This window comes from Notechis scutatus, chromosome 1, assembly GCF_049901735.1.
Source record: "Notechis scutatus isolate UNSWTSFEM ecotype Mainland chromosome 1, rNotScu1.2, whole genome shotgun sequence".
Taxonomy (NCBI): Eukaryota; Metazoa; Chordata; class Lepidosauria; order Squamata; family Elapidae; genus Notechis; species Notechis scutatus.
This window is the reverse complement of record NC_142009.1, coordinates 184,374,224-184,389,952: the sequence shown is the minus strand read 5'-3', so window position 1 is coordinate 184,389,952 and position 15,729 is coordinate 184,374,224. Positions and strand designations below refer to the sequence as shown.

General features: G+C 39.5%; 1 protein-coding gene across 10 annotated transcripts in view; it reads left to right on the top strand.

Annotated features, from left to right (window-relative positions):
- The window catches only part of ITPRID2 (ITPR interacting domain containing 2), a 67,564-nt gene extending 52,239 nt beyond the window's left edge, over window positions 1–15,325 (top strand). For 9 of the 10 annotated variants that reach the window (XM_087949627.1, XM_087949625.1, XM_087949628.1 and 6 more), the window contains 7 exons: window positions 1,624–1,701; window positions 2,939–3,066; window positions 5,577–5,727; window positions 7,244–7,309; window positions 8,471–8,860; window positions 13,254–13,377; window positions 14,173–15,325. In XM_087949627.1, coding sequence (XP_087805753.1) covers window positions 1,624–1,701; window positions 2,939–3,066; window positions 5,577–5,727; window positions 7,244–7,309; window positions 8,471–8,860; window positions 13,254–13,364 — 924 coding nt within the window. In that variant the 3' untranslated portion in view covers window positions 13,365–13,377; window positions 14,173–15,325. Of the gene's footprint in view, window positions 1–1,623; window positions 1,702–2,938; window positions 3,067–3,157; window positions 3,421–5,576; window positions 5,728–7,243; window positions 7,310–8,470; window positions 8,861–13,253; window positions 13,378–14,172 lie in introns of those variants that run through there. The other variant, XM_087949634.1, reaches the window with a different exon arrangement.
- The last annotated feature ends 404 nt before the right edge of the window (window positions 15,326–15,729 follow it).

Genomic DNA, 15,729 nt, shown 5'->3' with positions numbered 1-15,729 from the left:
ATATTTCATATGTCAATGATTGTGATGCTAAGACGAGAAGTTTTTGGCTCAAGAACAACCACTAAACTAAGATTTGAGTATCCAGATCCAGATAAAATGCCTTTTTCCAATGGCTTACACTGCGTCTTAACATATACAAATTAAAGTTGAAATAAGTTAATATATATATAAATTATCTTTTTATTTTTTTTCTCCTTGGACAAAAAGCATGGATCAAGTACATCAAAGAGGATGAAACGCAGCCTAGGGCAATTTATGCCAAGCAAATTTCTAGATAGCATTCATAAAACTGAAAAAAGGGGCCCATGTGGGAATTCTGGGATTGTGGCCCATGTTTTGTCATGAAGACAACTAACCTGAACATTTTGAATATTGTATTTACTTCTCTGACTAATACATTATCATTTAGTTACAACAGTCTTCCTTTTAGCAATCTCCTTCCACAAAGCATGTCAACATTTTTTCTCTATTTGTACTTCATATCTCTCTCACATAATTTTTCTGTCACATGGCAGGATGGTTGCCAAAGGCTTGTGTTTGGGAGGGAAGTTGAAGAGATCGAACCTTTTTGAACATAATTTTCAAATATAAAATTTCTCATTTAGCATATAAAAGAACTGAAGTGGCATAATTATTTTTCCTATGGGTTATGAAACAGAAAGTGAATAGAGTTAATCAGCTGTATTGTGAAATCCATTGATTGAATGTGAAATTGCTTTTGCATTCTGTTTACGGAGTGTAATGTTTTCCTTGGCATCTTTAGTTCATAAAGCTCCAGGGTATACTGGCCTAGCCACATTTAAACAACTCTAGGAGAGCATCTACGTGTGTAACTTATTTCACAGATAAGTAACTCCATGGGTGGTGTTTGTTGCTATTTAGGGAAGGATGGAAAGGGTGGAGAAGGGTTTTCAATCTAGAACTATTCCTTTGCTTAGTTGAAGAATCCTGCAGCTGTCTGTATAATTGCATCGGCTTGTGTGAGGGATTACTATTTGCCTATATTTTCAAGTGCTAGAGCAATAGCAATAGCACTTAGACTTATCTACTGCTGCACAGCCCTCTCTAAGCAGTTTACAGAATCAGCCTATGGCCGCCACCAATCTAGGTCCTCATTTTACCGGTCTCAAAAGAATAGAAGGCTGAGTCCACCTTGAGCCTGATGAGATTTGAACTGCCAAACTTCAGTCAGTGGCAGTCAGCAGAAGTAGCCTGCAGTACTGCATTCTAACCACTGTGCCACCGTAGCTCATAGAACTTCTTTGCACATGTCAACACACGCAGAAGTCTGTGATTCTGCAACAGAGGCAGAGGCAGTCTGAAGGGTAATCCCACATCTGCCAACAGAGAAGGGATGGAGGGAACTTTGCTCATTTTGAGGGAGCTGAGGATCAAAGATTGGGGGCTGAGGATCAAAAATCTGTTCCTCATTTCACCACTTACACATCAGTGGAATTCACCAAGCAAGTTGGGTTCTAGAAAAGTGGAAGGTGCAAGACCCAGCGCTTCTTTTGTAAGTCCATGACTCATTCTCACATTGTTTGCAGTGTCAGGGCTTGACTCTCATTGCCTCTGGGGATTAAAATTATCTGACAGGTGTATGTTTGTTTTTCTTCTCCCTAGAACACTATGATGAGAACTCATGACTTCACTGGAGCCTCTTACGGCACTCAGAGATCATCCATTCTACCTCTCTATGAAGTAAATGGCACTTTTCTTCATTTCATCTATAATAGACAAGCTTAGGAAAGAGATGTAAAGATGTCCATGTTATCTGTATGTATATAGCATGAAGATATATATCAATGAAGTCTTTTTGTGATGAATTTTAGCTGGCTGTTGCCTTACTTCTCAAAAAGGAATAAAAATGGATTGATAACATATATTGGTCATACTTTTACCATATGAATAGTCCCTGATTAAGGACTACTTATTCAGTGACCATTTGAAGTTGCAGTGGTGCTGAACACTGAGAGCATATGCACCAAGACAAATTCCTTGTGTGTCTAATCACACTTGGCCAATAAAGAATTCATTCATTCAACAAATGGTACTGATCCTTGAAGTTCCAGCCATCACAGCATTCTTATCAGAGGTCTCCAAACTTGGCAACTGTAAGACTTGTGGACTTCAACTCCCAGAATTGTTGCCAAGTTTGGGGACCCCTGATCCTTATGGTCACATGATTTGGGCACTTGGCAATTGGCTCTCATGTCAGATACAGTGTCTCGTGGTCATGCGATTTCCCTTTGTGACCTTCCGTGCCAGCTTCCCACAGCCAAAGTCAACGGGGAAGCTGGTAAGGAAGATAAAAAGTCTCTCTGGTAAGTTACTCAAGCCATTTCTATCCCAAAGAGCCCCCTTTAAAGATCTCATTCACCATAGCACATAAGCCCCCTTGCCCACGTTCCATATTGTAGCCATCCATGCTTGCATGGTGCCACAGCATCCCCTGCTCAATCACACGCCACTACACTCACCACCCATTCACCTGCCCGCAAGCCGCCATGGACTTGCGATTTCCTGCTGGCTTCCCCAGCAATAAGTCGCAAGTTGCAGTCAATGTGAAGTCCTGGCATACGGATGGCAGTGGAGACTGCTAAGGTTTCCATGGCTAAGTGATGCAGTAACATGACATCACACTTTACAACTCCATTGCTTAGTGACCCATACTCTGATCCTAATTACCATTGTTGAGTCAGGAATACTGTGTTGAGACTATTTTCATCTTCCTCTTTCTGAGGTTTTTTTTTTTCTGGAATGAAGAATTCTGTAGTAGGTGCTAGAGGGAAAGAATGTCAGCCTACAAAGCAGGATTTTCAGTTTTTCTGACACACACATACACATCCCAAGTCCTTATTACGTCCAGGAGAATATATTGCCAGGATATTGTCTTTCAAACTGGTGCTCAAGTGTGTGTTTGGGTCTGTTTTTCTAGAATACATTCCAAGATCTTCAAGTGGTGAGAAGGAACCTAAACCTTTTTAGGACTCAAATGATGGATTTAGAATTAGCCATGTTGCGCCAGCAGACAGCTGTTTATCAACACATGACCGAAGAAGAGAGGTAATTGTGGCAATAAAGAATTCTCTTTACTCTCTTTTACTAAAATCCTCCCATACATTACTTTCTCTGAGCACTTCCTTGTCCCTTCCAGGTATGCAATCTTGAATTAACCTTAAACGTGGTTTGCCTTCTTATTGTCCATCTAAACAAAGTAAAAATCTCACTGCTCGTCCTCCGCTCATACAGTGTTCTGCTTCTGTTGCTAAAACAATTTTTTGTGATCACAACTGATGTTAAATTGCTGCAACTATTCTCACACTGCATTTTCTTTTCCTGCCATCTTTCTCCTGTACATTCTGCTCCAAATACTTCTTGACTGGATCAATTTTGTGTCTTTTGCTATGATCTCTCTCGGTAAGTTTCTTTATCATTGGTTATTTATTCATTAGTTCAAATTCCTGGTTCTTTGGATTTGGGATGTTTCCAACAAGAAGGATCCCAATCCTGTGAGAAACTTCTTTTTATATCCATACTGTGTTGGATAGTATGTATAGTATTTGTACAAAGATATTTTAAAACATATTTTTAGTCAATCTTGAATGGAAAAATGAAGAAGATTTCATTATCACTTAATTCCACATAGATTCCTGGCTGTAAATTAGGCCAAAAAATGTAATTAAAAAAGACTTGTAGAAAAAAAGGCAATGACCAATCATTTTCATTTTGTTATCAAGAAAACTGCCTGGACAGATTTAAGAAATCACCAAGAGTTGAGCTCAGTTTAAGGGAAATTGTTGTACGTTTTTAAAAGATTCTTCCAAGTTCTCATACATACCATTATATTATATCTGTGAAGCAATCTGGGAAACTGTGAGTGATCTGAAGGCTATCTACTTGGGGGGCTAGTTATTAATTTAACCTGAATCACTCCTTTTTATTCACAAAATGTTCTAGGAGGAAAACAGCAATATATTAAAAATGTTTTATTTCTAATTGAACATCCCTTTCTAATTTAGCCCTTTTTAATTTAGTTTGTTGAGATATACTAAGTTGGCTCCATTATGCATTGAAACCCTTCAAAATAGTATCAAATCCGATTTATTTCTCCAGATGTCCCCTGAAGGGTCAAAAATGTTACCTGGATTATGTGCCAAATTACATCTGTGCAATTGCTTAATCCAGCACATTCTCTCACCACACAATTTATGGTCAACCCTCTTCCTTTTATCTGTCATGTACTATACTTGGTACTTGAATTACATTCACCTCAAATGCTTTCTGAAAATTATGTTCTTTAAGTTCCTTTAGCCTTGCATTAATATCAGTTCTGGTAGATTGTTTGACTACTGTGATAAATATCATGGCTGTGGAAAGTAAAAGTCCTTTTATGTAGCTCCTAAATTCTGTTGTACAAATCCTGAATCCCTCTCTGACATAATAACTGAAAATTGGCGACATGCCGTCTACAAGTAATCCCCAGGTTACGGGGGTTTCCTTAGCGCACGTTCAAAGTTAGGTGAAAAGTGCACCCTAGCGTTCGTGAACATGGCCTGAAACTACAAATCTTGTAGCACCACGGAAGTTGTTTGCCCCTATGAACAACCGCAGAGGCTCTGCAACATTTGTCCTGCACGTTGCCAACTGAAATGGAGCTTCTCGGGCGGATCCGCCCCTCAGAAGCTCTGGGCGTCCAGTGGCCTCGCCTGTTGCCAGCTGAAATAGAGCTTCTTGGGGTGGATCCTCCCTTCAGAAACCTCGTTTGGGCATCCAGAGTCCTTGCCTGGCACATTGCCAGCCAAAATGGAGTTTCTGAGGGGCAGATCCACCCCTCAGAAATAGCGTTCGGGCATCCAGAGGCCTCGCTCAGCCTGTTGCGGGCCAAAATGGAGCCTCCAAGGGCCGGATGCTGCTCTCCAACACTCTGTTCGGCCCTTTGCAGGCCTCTCCCAGGCTGTTTCAGTAACTCGAGGACTATCTGTATACAGATGTAGCATAAGTTCTAAATGTAAGCTCTTAATAAGCCTCCCCCCGCCCAAATTCTTATAAAAAACAATCCATGAAATGAAAAGAATCTTGGACATTACCTCTGTGTCCTTGATGGGGCCTCATCCACTTTGCACCATCATTTCCTCTTATCAGCATTTCATCCTTTTTTCAGTGCAGTCACCTGGGGTAGAGAGAAATGCTGGTGATGTTCTGAAACATACTTCTAATTTAAGATTTTTGGAAGGCATTACATGGTCATGATTATCAATGTACCTTTACCTTGGACAGTGCATTATAAAAATAATTCTAGATCGCTCTGCTCTGCAGAAAATGATGTCTTTATACAGTACTGAACATTAAATATTTAGCTTGTTTAAACAAATTTAAAAGCTCAAGTCTGTTATAATTAGGTAGGTTGGACCCATTTGAAAGAACAGGACCCACTCCTGTTCTTTCACTGATCTCTTCCTGTGAATGTCTATAATCTGCATGTTCCGTGAGTTAAGGCTCCTCAACTGTTTTAGATGATTATCAGTATTTCTATTCATGATGGTCCATACAATGAGAAAACTCTTTTGATTTAGATATGAAGCTGACCAGCTCCAAACTCTGAGGAAATCAGTTCGAATGGAGCTTCAGGAGTTAGAAATGCAGTTAGAGGAACGTCTGCTTGCTCTCGAAGAGCAGCTTAGGAGCATGCATGAGTCACCTCCTTACAGACAACAAACCTTCATGGTGGGTATTGTGTTTGGTCATTGTCTCAAGCATCTTGTGTTTATCAGAAATGTATAGTTGCTCAGTACAAAGCAAGGACATGATATTAGCCTGATTGTTTCTACCCAAAGAGGTACAAATTTCCTGCTGCCTGACAGGAAGAAGCCCTGTCTCGGTCCGATCTCATTAAAGACGCAATTTCTATCCAACTAAAGAATACTTTCAGGGTAACTTCTCCATAGGAAAAGTAAAGCTGCAGTGTAGGTGGGAAGTAAGGTTTATGCTCCTGCCTCCAGTTTTTATTATGCCTCCAGCCTGTGCAGCTGATGAAGTGAGCAATTTGTTTTGGGATACAGAGAGTGAGCAGGTGGATCTGCGTTTCATAGCTTAATAGAATTTAATATTGGGAACATTGGCTGGAGGCATAATACGAAATAATATTAGGAATGTTGGGCAACCCGCACAGATGGGGAAGACGTGCAGATTCAGGTATAAATCTTGAGGGATTTGGAAGACTGGGAGTCTAACTCATCCTAAGGTTTATTTTTCTCTCGGTATAGGCTGAAGAATCTGGTAAAATGCTGGCCCAGTTCCTGCAGATATGCGGCTTTCTTGTTAAAATAATGAACTCCCGATGTAGACATAATCTAAATTTGTTAAGATCATTAATGGTTCGATTTTATTATCAGTTATGTGTTACTGTATTAGAATTGCTTCTCATTCTGTTACTCAATAACTAATTTGTGGGCTAGTCTAGTTCTCTTAAGTTCGCTGGATCCTTAATGTGGAAAAAATGGAGCAAAGAAAGTTTTATGTAGGGAACCAGAAGAAATTAAAGAAAATACGATTCATTGATGGACAACTTAAACTGTTATAGATAGCATAAATCTGTGGAGTGCACATTTATCAAATGTTACCTTCAATACAGCCAGGTTATTTTTTTCTCCCTGGAAGAGAAACAGTCAAATATGAGACAGATGAAAGAACTTGGGGGTAGTGGTGATTGGGATGAGTGGATGACAATTTAATTGCTTATGATGTATTAAATAGTTTCCTTTCTTACTATCTTTATAAAATTACCTTTTAATTTCTAAAACAGGCTGCACTTTTTCATTACAGATAGTCCTCAACTTATAATTGTTTGTTTAGTGACTGTTCAAACTTACACCACTGAAAAAGTGACATCATTTTTTCACACTTAAAACCGTTGAGCATCCCCATGGTCACATGATCAAACACATGGCAACTGGCATGTAATTTATGATGGTTGCATTGTCCCAGGGTCATGTGATTGCCTGTGCGACCTTCTGACAAGCAAAATCCATGGGGAAGCCAGATTTAACAACCATGTTATTAACTTAACAAGTGCAGTGTTTCACTTAACTGTGGCAAATGTCTTGCTTAGTAATGGAAATTTTGAAAGTTGTGGTTGGAAGGCAAGGATTACCCATATAATGCTTTTTCGATCGTCCTTATCTCAAAATGCATGGGCAATTAAACAATGTTTAATCTTCCTCTCCTTTCTCTTCCCTTCCAGGGCATGTATGGAAGCAGAAGCATTGATAATTTGTCGTGTCCTTCTCCGTTGAATGTGATGGAGCCAGTAAGTAATCTTGTATAACCAAAGCAGGAATGTGCAGAATCACTAATCAGAGTTGATTCTGGGAGGATTGCTATAAGTAGGACTATGCATAATGTCATGGGTGTGTACACGCAGCTCAGAATATGGGAGCAAGCTGTTCTATTTGATTTCAGTTTTAATTTAAGCAGGTAAATAAATAATGAAGATAAGTATTGATGGAAATGGGTATCTGATGATTTAGAGCAGGCCTGTCAAACTGGCGGGCCCATGAGCTGGATACGGCCCACACAGACTATGGCCACCCCAGCTCCGCAAAGGCAAAAAACATCTCGATACATCACAATATGGCCTGATACATCATGATACGGCTCGTGATGCGATTGGGTTTGACACCCTTGATTTAGAGGCTGAAATCCAGTATAGGATTTCTCTTGAAGGAATAGGGACATGTGATTTTTGCTTGTTGAGTTTAATCTCCTTCCCTTCCCCAACAAACACATGCTTACTCGAGCTGTTCCAGAAAGTTGGGAAATCCTCCATAACAAAATAGGATGTTCATTATTGTTTAAATTAACTTTACAGAAAATCCTGGAGCATTTTAGAAACACTATAAAATATTTGTAAAATAATGAAGATAAAAGATAAGACGAAAATATTTTTTTGAAAAAATCATCAGAATTGAAATGCAGAGTTAGTGATTGACGCTTGTAAATATAAAAAGATGCTTCGGGCTTCTTATGGGACCCCATTCTTAAGACCAAGTGCTATCTTGGAGTTGACTAGTTCCTTGTCACTAGGAAAGTAGTTTCTGGAAATTTTCAGAAAGCAGGATTTTCCTAGGTACCTAAGAAGCCAACCTCCACTCTGGGGGCAAGATTTTCATAGAAATCACTCAGAAAAGGCTCTTCCCCCTAGATTCTGCCAGTCAAAATCCTGCAGCCGATGGGATCCATACCACACTCTTTGTGCCAGACTAGATGAGACAGATCAGTGTAAATTTAGATGAGACATTTCCTCAGGTAATCTGGGCCCGTTCCAGTTATTTTTATTAGTGTTGTTACTCTTCATGAAAGTTTTAGGGTGCAGGGTTGTTACAGGTAATTTATGACCCCCAAATAAGATACTATGTTTATGCTCTTGCTATGGCGACTGTGTGATTCTTTCCACTCCCTGAATCCCCAGGTTTCTGAACTTATTCGAGAGCAGTCATCTCTGAAATCAGAATTGGGGTTGGGACTGGGCGAATCCGGCATGCACACTCCTCCACCGGAAGGCTCAGAATCTACATTTGAACACTGCGCACATTCTGATTCCTCTTCAGTGTGTTCTAGTCAAGCCAGCCGAAAAGCCCATGGGCAGTCATCTGAAAAGTGCAGGCCACCCAGCCAAAAAGTCTACCGGGCAAGTGTAGCCTTGATGCCCTGTCCCCCAGCAAGAGCAGGAAGCGGGCAGGAGCCCTGGACATCCAAGTCCACTGCGGAGCAGAAACTTGAAAAGTTGCCCTCTAGGCCTACAACTGAGGAAGTGTCCAAGAGCGTGGAGAACGAGGAACTGCAGCAAGTCATTCGAGAGGTGAGGACAGAGATTTGCTACACGGAGGATTGTGTGTGCTTGCTTTTATGTATGCTTATGCCATCTCTCCCTTTGAGTCAGAGGTTTTACCTAAGTCTGAGCTGAAAATTAGTAGCAACAGCACTTAGACTTATATACCGATTCACAGTACTTTACGGCCCTCTCTAAGTGGTTTACAGTGTTAGCATATTGCCCCTAATAATCCTCATTTTATCGACCACAGAACAATGGAAGGATTAGTCAACCTTGGGTTGGTGAGGATCGAACTGCTGTCAGTCAGCAGAATTAGCCTGCAATATTGCATTCTAATGACTGCACCACAACGGTAACTAAAAATGGGCAAAAAGGAATGAAATCGGACAAATGGATTTTGATGAAAGGGTCAGAACATCTTCGGAAAAAAATATATTGACCAGCTAGTCAGTTACAACTGGCTAATTGAATATTTTTTAAATGTAACAGTTAACTAAGCTATTGTTGTTTATCCACTAAGAGATGCTAAGTGGATACAAGTCTCCCTCCCCCTTTAGTAGCAGCCCAGAGTTTCTGTGGGAAAAACTGTGCAGAAAGAAGGAAAGCTGAATTTAACAGTAAAAGGAATGAAAGAGGTCCTCTAGTGCAGGGGTCCCCAGCTGATGTCGGAACCGGGCCGCGGCGTCGAAAAGGTTGGGGATCCCTGCTCTAGTGGAAACTTCTATGAATCAAGAGTTGCAAGGATATCCTAATAAGTACATAAATAAATATGACTGAAAATGCTGTATTTTCTATTCTACAACCTAATTGCATTGTTTCTGTACTTAGTACCTTATTAACTAAGCAGAGAAAGAATATTTGTTAGCCATTAACTCAACCCAGTATGGAGCTACCCAATTTTATTGTTTGGATGGAGAAAAAAGCCAAAAGCCTTTGAAGTACAAGAATCAGTTTAAATAAAATTAAAGGAAGACTTTTATATTCTTAGTTTCAGAATATATTCACATAATTGGAAACCAGCAGTGTTGAAGTAGTCCAGCCATGATCTATGTTCTCCTATGGCTGCTTCTGGGATGTTAGGCCATTTTTGGTCAGTTGTGGTCATTAGATTTCCAAGGATTTGCAGAATTGGATAAGCAGCAAATTCTCAGATCTTTGAAACAAGTTATGCTGTACCAGAGTATTAGTCCATCAGGCAATGAAGTAGGTTTACTCCACCTGATGCTGGAATTCCAGAGAATTCAGCTGCATGCAACCACATGCTTTGTAGTTGCCCTTACCATTATATAAGTAATACTTCATTGTACTTAAAAATAGGATTGGTCACTACAAGGACCTTCAAACTAAGAAATTTTGGTAACTAGTTGAATGCATTTCAGTCTCACAGAGTAGACTTTAATCAATGGTTCAAGTCATTTTGATTGAGGATAGCAAGAAAGGCCTGGTTGAGGGGTGCATTGTCCAAAATATAGTTTCAGTCTTAGCTGACAGGGTTGGCTGTCTGTTCAGTATGAGCGGCAGGGAGCTTTGTGTTGTACCCCTTACCTTTGTGTAAGATAAATGATTGGAGCAGATTGTTTCATGTTGTTCATGCAAATTGTGTACAGGCTGATTCCTACACAGTTAGAAGACGGTCAAACTATCCTAAAGACATGAATTAAATGGATTACATTTTGATTGGTATTATGGAGCTTAATTCCCAATGGCCATGCTTAGAGATTGATCATTCTCACTTTGAGACAAGTGATACACATTATCACTGATTAACAGCATTCTGACTGTGCTTCCTTCGGTTACTCCTGTCAGGCCAGGCTCAAATAAAACCTAACACAACCTGCCTTGCATATAATTTCTTCTCAGGGATGGCTAAGCCCTTCTTCAAATCTGGACATTATTATATAATTAAGTTATACTGTATGAAAAATGGCTGTTTTGAAAGCTGTCACATGAGGTTGCCAAAACGTCATGGCATTTAAGGGGCAAGTTGGATTCATGCAAGGGGTGCCTACTAGTGGAGATGTGGTGGTGGATTGTCTGGGTTTCAAACAGCTTTAACTGCACCATGTTATACATTTTTGTACAGAAGTCCTATTGAGCTCTCTTGGTTGCTCTCCAGGTAAGTGGGTGGAAGGGTGCAGCTCCTGTCTCGCAAATTCCAGAGTTGGTCAGCTTGCTGAATGTCGTATGTGTTGCCGGAAGAGGGGGTGTTGGGTGCCATGTATGTCACTGTATACTTGAGTGTCTCATAAATATCCAAAGCTTTAGCCAGCCTATGTTGGCTTTCAAACAGAACGGCTCTCTTACAAGAAGGCTTATAAATATGCATTCTTGATATTTCTTCACAATGTTAAGCTTACAACATACTGATGATTTGTCTCCTTATGTGTGTTTGAATTACTTTGTTTGTAGTGGGGCACGGTGGAGGCCATACAAAAAAAACAGTGTTTCAGAGCATTTTTGAGTGGCCTGTAATGCGTTTGAGCTTTTGACCTCTCTTTACTAGAATGAGAGAAAAAAAAGTCTTCTGACCCTTCAAAATAGATGAGTACATTCCTCCTACAGAAAAACATTACGAAATAAAGAAGGCGAGATATGTTCTGTCTGTACATTTGAAAAACTTACATTCTGACTTTTTATTTATGGAATGGAACAAACCACAACAAAAAAGGAGTAAAGTCTTTTATAAGTCGATGGATGCTGAGGTAAAAGGAAGGACTGCGATTTTTAATAATGTCTGTGAAGCTTTTTTCAACATTCTGGTGCACTGTTGCAAATGGTAATGGAGGTTTTATTAGAGAAAAATAATGTCAATGTGCTGAAACATCTCCGTTTTCTATAAGCTTTTTCCAGAAGCAGAAAGGGTTTATTTCATGCAAACTGATTATCCTTTGTTATGCAGAGTATTGGTTTTCAGAAAATACGGGAATGTGATCCTCTTCTTCTCTGCCTTCCCCCCTCTCTTTTAGTGTCCTTTTAATATATTCAGCTATAGTTTCTGGCCCAAGGCTTGTTCTTTAGGATTATTTCCAGTAGAAAAGTTGTATGCCTTATATCTCACAGTGCAGACCTATATCTCAACCAGCCAGCAAACTTCAAGGCTGAGGGCTTACAGCTTCCTACCAAGGTCACACAGGAAGTCTGGCTGTATGTTATTAAGCTAGGAGTAGAACACAACTTGCCTCTTCTCAGAAAGATTCCTCTCTTCCTTTAGTCACCCACTGTGCTAATTCAGAAAGCCTTTCCAATGATAATTCCGGAATGTACTGTTGATTTCCATTAAGTGTATTCATAGTCTTGTTACTCTGCTACTCTAGAGGAGCCTCCAGAATCAGTGAGGCTAGAACTAAGAGCCTTTGATTCTGTAAAGGCAATTGAACACTTTATGAAGGCAGAAAAGCACAGAGCTGTGTGTCAGATGGGTCTTGTTTGATGGGTAAAATGATATGGAAAGGGCAGCCTTGAGATCTCTTCCTCTTAACTATTTGGAAAGGGATAAGCAAACTGGTGCCATCCCCTTGCATTTGTTTGCAGTTCCCAGGGGTCCCCAATCAGGATCTTTCATGTCCAGGGCAACCAGCTTTGTTTTTCTGCCTCAAAGGAAGGATATTCCTACGGTAACTAGAAGAGAAAGGAAACCAGTTGAAAATGGAATGTGTTAATTTAGTCACTGACATTATATTTGCACATGGTGCTATGCTAGGCTTTGCACACAGCATACAAAAAGCTTAATCATGTTTGGAGACCATAGCAGTTGGGATTGTACAACACACTAAGGCCATTAAACCACACAGTGATTTACCCTCTTACATAAACCTAGTTGGTGGTGTAACTGGATTACTCTGTAGCTATCAGCATGCAATATTTTTGTAGCAAAAACAGCATCAAACATTTTGGGGATGCAAGGCCACATCACTTGGGGGGTGTCTTTGTTTTTTAACTGTGAGATGGCTGTTTTAGGGCTTATAAACTACCCTCTACCTCAGAGGGCTAGGAAACAACTGTTAGTTTTCAGTGGCCTTGGTCCAAGGAGCTCAGAGCGCTGGAGAAAAAAAAAGGGACTTGAAGACTACAGGTTGCCTACTGCCAGTGGAAAGGTGTTTACTGATTTGGCTCAAGAAATGATGTACCGTATTTGGTCCTACATGGAAAACCTGGCCATTTTGTTCACTATGGAACTGCTGTTTTTTGGGTGAGCCTTTGTGTTAACCCCTTTCTCCAAATTTTGAAACTGCTGAGATGGGTGAAGGTGGAATGAGCAGGAATTAAAAGACTCCTACCTCTTCCACTTCACTCCAAAGTAGGGAATAAAAATTGAGGAAAAAAGGATTTCCCAATCATAACCTATGAGGCCGGGGAGCTATAGGTCTGTAAAAACAAAGTACTATCTGTAGAGACAATAACTTCTGATTTTATTTTTTAGATCAAGGAGTCCATTGTTGGTGAAATCAGACGGGAAATTGTAAGTGGGCTGTTAGCAGCTGTTTCTGCCCCAGGCCTATCGTCTAATTCTAAACAAGAAACCCAGCCATGAATTGGTACTACAGGTAAGATCTTCAGTTGGTTGCCCATCAGTTGGCCTGTTCGATAAAATGGTGAAGGTTTATACATAATCCATAGGAGATTTCTAACATTTCGACTGTTTATGCTCTGTCTTTGTGAATCCTGCCAAGTCAGCATTGCTTTTAAATGGCCACTTTTAAAAATCCCCTTTGAGTGGGGAGAACTGTATTAAACTAATGTCAGATTGAAATTACCAGAAATTGGATTTACCCTGTATAAAACAAGCCTTAAAGACACAATAGCAACAGTATTTTCCTTTGTGATACAGTTCTTCCTATGTATTTCTGCATACTTACACACCTGGGAATATTATAGAATGGAGACATAGTCTACTGTAAAACATGTTGTCTGTAAAACATGCTGTCTCTTATCTTTCCTTGGTTTCTCAGTAAGGGCTGCAGTTAATAGAATGGTTTTTTTTTAATAACTTTACAGAACATGTCTGAGCTGCTTTAAAGTAATTTTCTCTACCCATCAAGAGAAACATATCCATCATTATTTATCTTGACTCTGGAGAAATCCATTTTTAATTTTCTAGACATATCAGAATTCCCCAGAACAAAATTAGCAAATGTAAGAAGAGTAGTAGAAATCTCACATTTAAAATTAAGCCACAAAGTGTCCTGTTCTCTGATTAAGTTTCCAAAGGAACCTGTCTGCAACTACTCTTGAATCCAAGTATAGATTTTTAGAATGTTAATGTATATCCCACTAGTGCTTTAAATAACTAAGCATGTGTCTTCCTGACTTCACATAATGTGTTTGTTTCTTTTCCCAAGGGTTTAGCATGTGATCCAGAGGACCTTATGGATGTCTCCTTTTGGGATACGTAGACGGATGCATCTGCCTGCTCTCCTGATGCCAGAGGAGGCTGCTGTTGTATGCAGCATTGACTTAAGTGCTGCATGTCCTCCCATTTCAGGTCTATGTACTAAGATCAAGGCACTTTTCATCTTACTGATGTGCGTGAATGATCAAGAGAATTGTGATTATCTTGCAGGCCTTAATATTTATTTGTGTGTTCCTCTTAAGACTTGAAGATTTCTGGGCCTTCCCTGGTTATAAATAGCCTAGGATTGTTAATAGTTTCAAACAACAACAACAACGAAAAAATCCCCGCTGACCTCTGTGAGGTATTTAACTGTGCAATAACTGTTTCACTTTGAGAGCTTGGAATAATAGTTTCCACTGCTGTGGAAATCAAGTGCCACTTAAAAAGAAGAGAAGAAGCTGTTGTACAAAGGAATGCTTGGGAGAAGCTGTCATTTGCAGAGAGTTTAGAAAAACACATGAATTTACTTAAAACTACTACAGATGCTTACACTGAAAGCCTGATCGTTGTATAATAGATAACTTTTTTAAAGGAAAAAAAAGATTTATATATTTTTCTGCTTTCTTTATCCTTCCCGTTTTTCTTGGGACATTTTTTGTTTTTGTTTTACTTAATGTATGAACTACTCTGCAATTATATTGAGAAGTGGTTTTTAGCCATTTCCTCTGCCGATTAAAAGAAGTCTGGAAAAAACACTAGTTTAAAAGGCAAAACAAGTGGCATGTAACAACATGGGCTTAGCATTAGACTGCTGTTATGGGGAAACTTTTTCACTCTTTTTTTCTACGTCCTAAAGAAAACTACATTCACCACAGCCAATGAAAATGGAAGCAGGTGTTATTCTTAATATACAGTTTAATACAGTAATGCTCAAAAGTTGGAATATAGCCATGTCTTAAATGCTAATCAGCTACCTTACATGTTTTTTTAAAAAATGTTTTCAGCTAACAAAATTAAGATTCTGTTAAATAATCAGTGACTCATTAAAATGTAACAATATTGGGAGAAGTATGTCAGAAAACTGCATTGGGAATATATACCCAAGGGCTAAATCCTTTTTAAAAAGGCTATTGTGCCAATAAAAATATTTATTTTGCCTATAGATGTAATGATGTGTCTTCTTACATTTTGATTCTGGAGATCAAAATATTTTTAAAAAATTTGGGAGTCCTAATTTCATCCATAACTTTGATGCCATTTCTAGTTATTCAGGAGCTGTGGTGGCACAACGGTTAGAATGCAGTACTGCAGGCTAACTGCCCACTGCCATGTTGACTTAGCCTACCATCCTTCTGAGATTGTTAAAATGAGGACCCAGATTGTTGGGGCAATTATGCTGATATTATAGACTGCTTAGAGAGTGCTGTAAAGCACTATGGAGCAGTGTATAAGTCTAAGTGCTATTGCTGTTGCTACTCAAGTTTTCTTTATTGAAGTAACTTTAAAGAGTGTCTCCTACAAATTTATTTGACCTTCCATAGACTCTGTCACCATGAGTGTGACT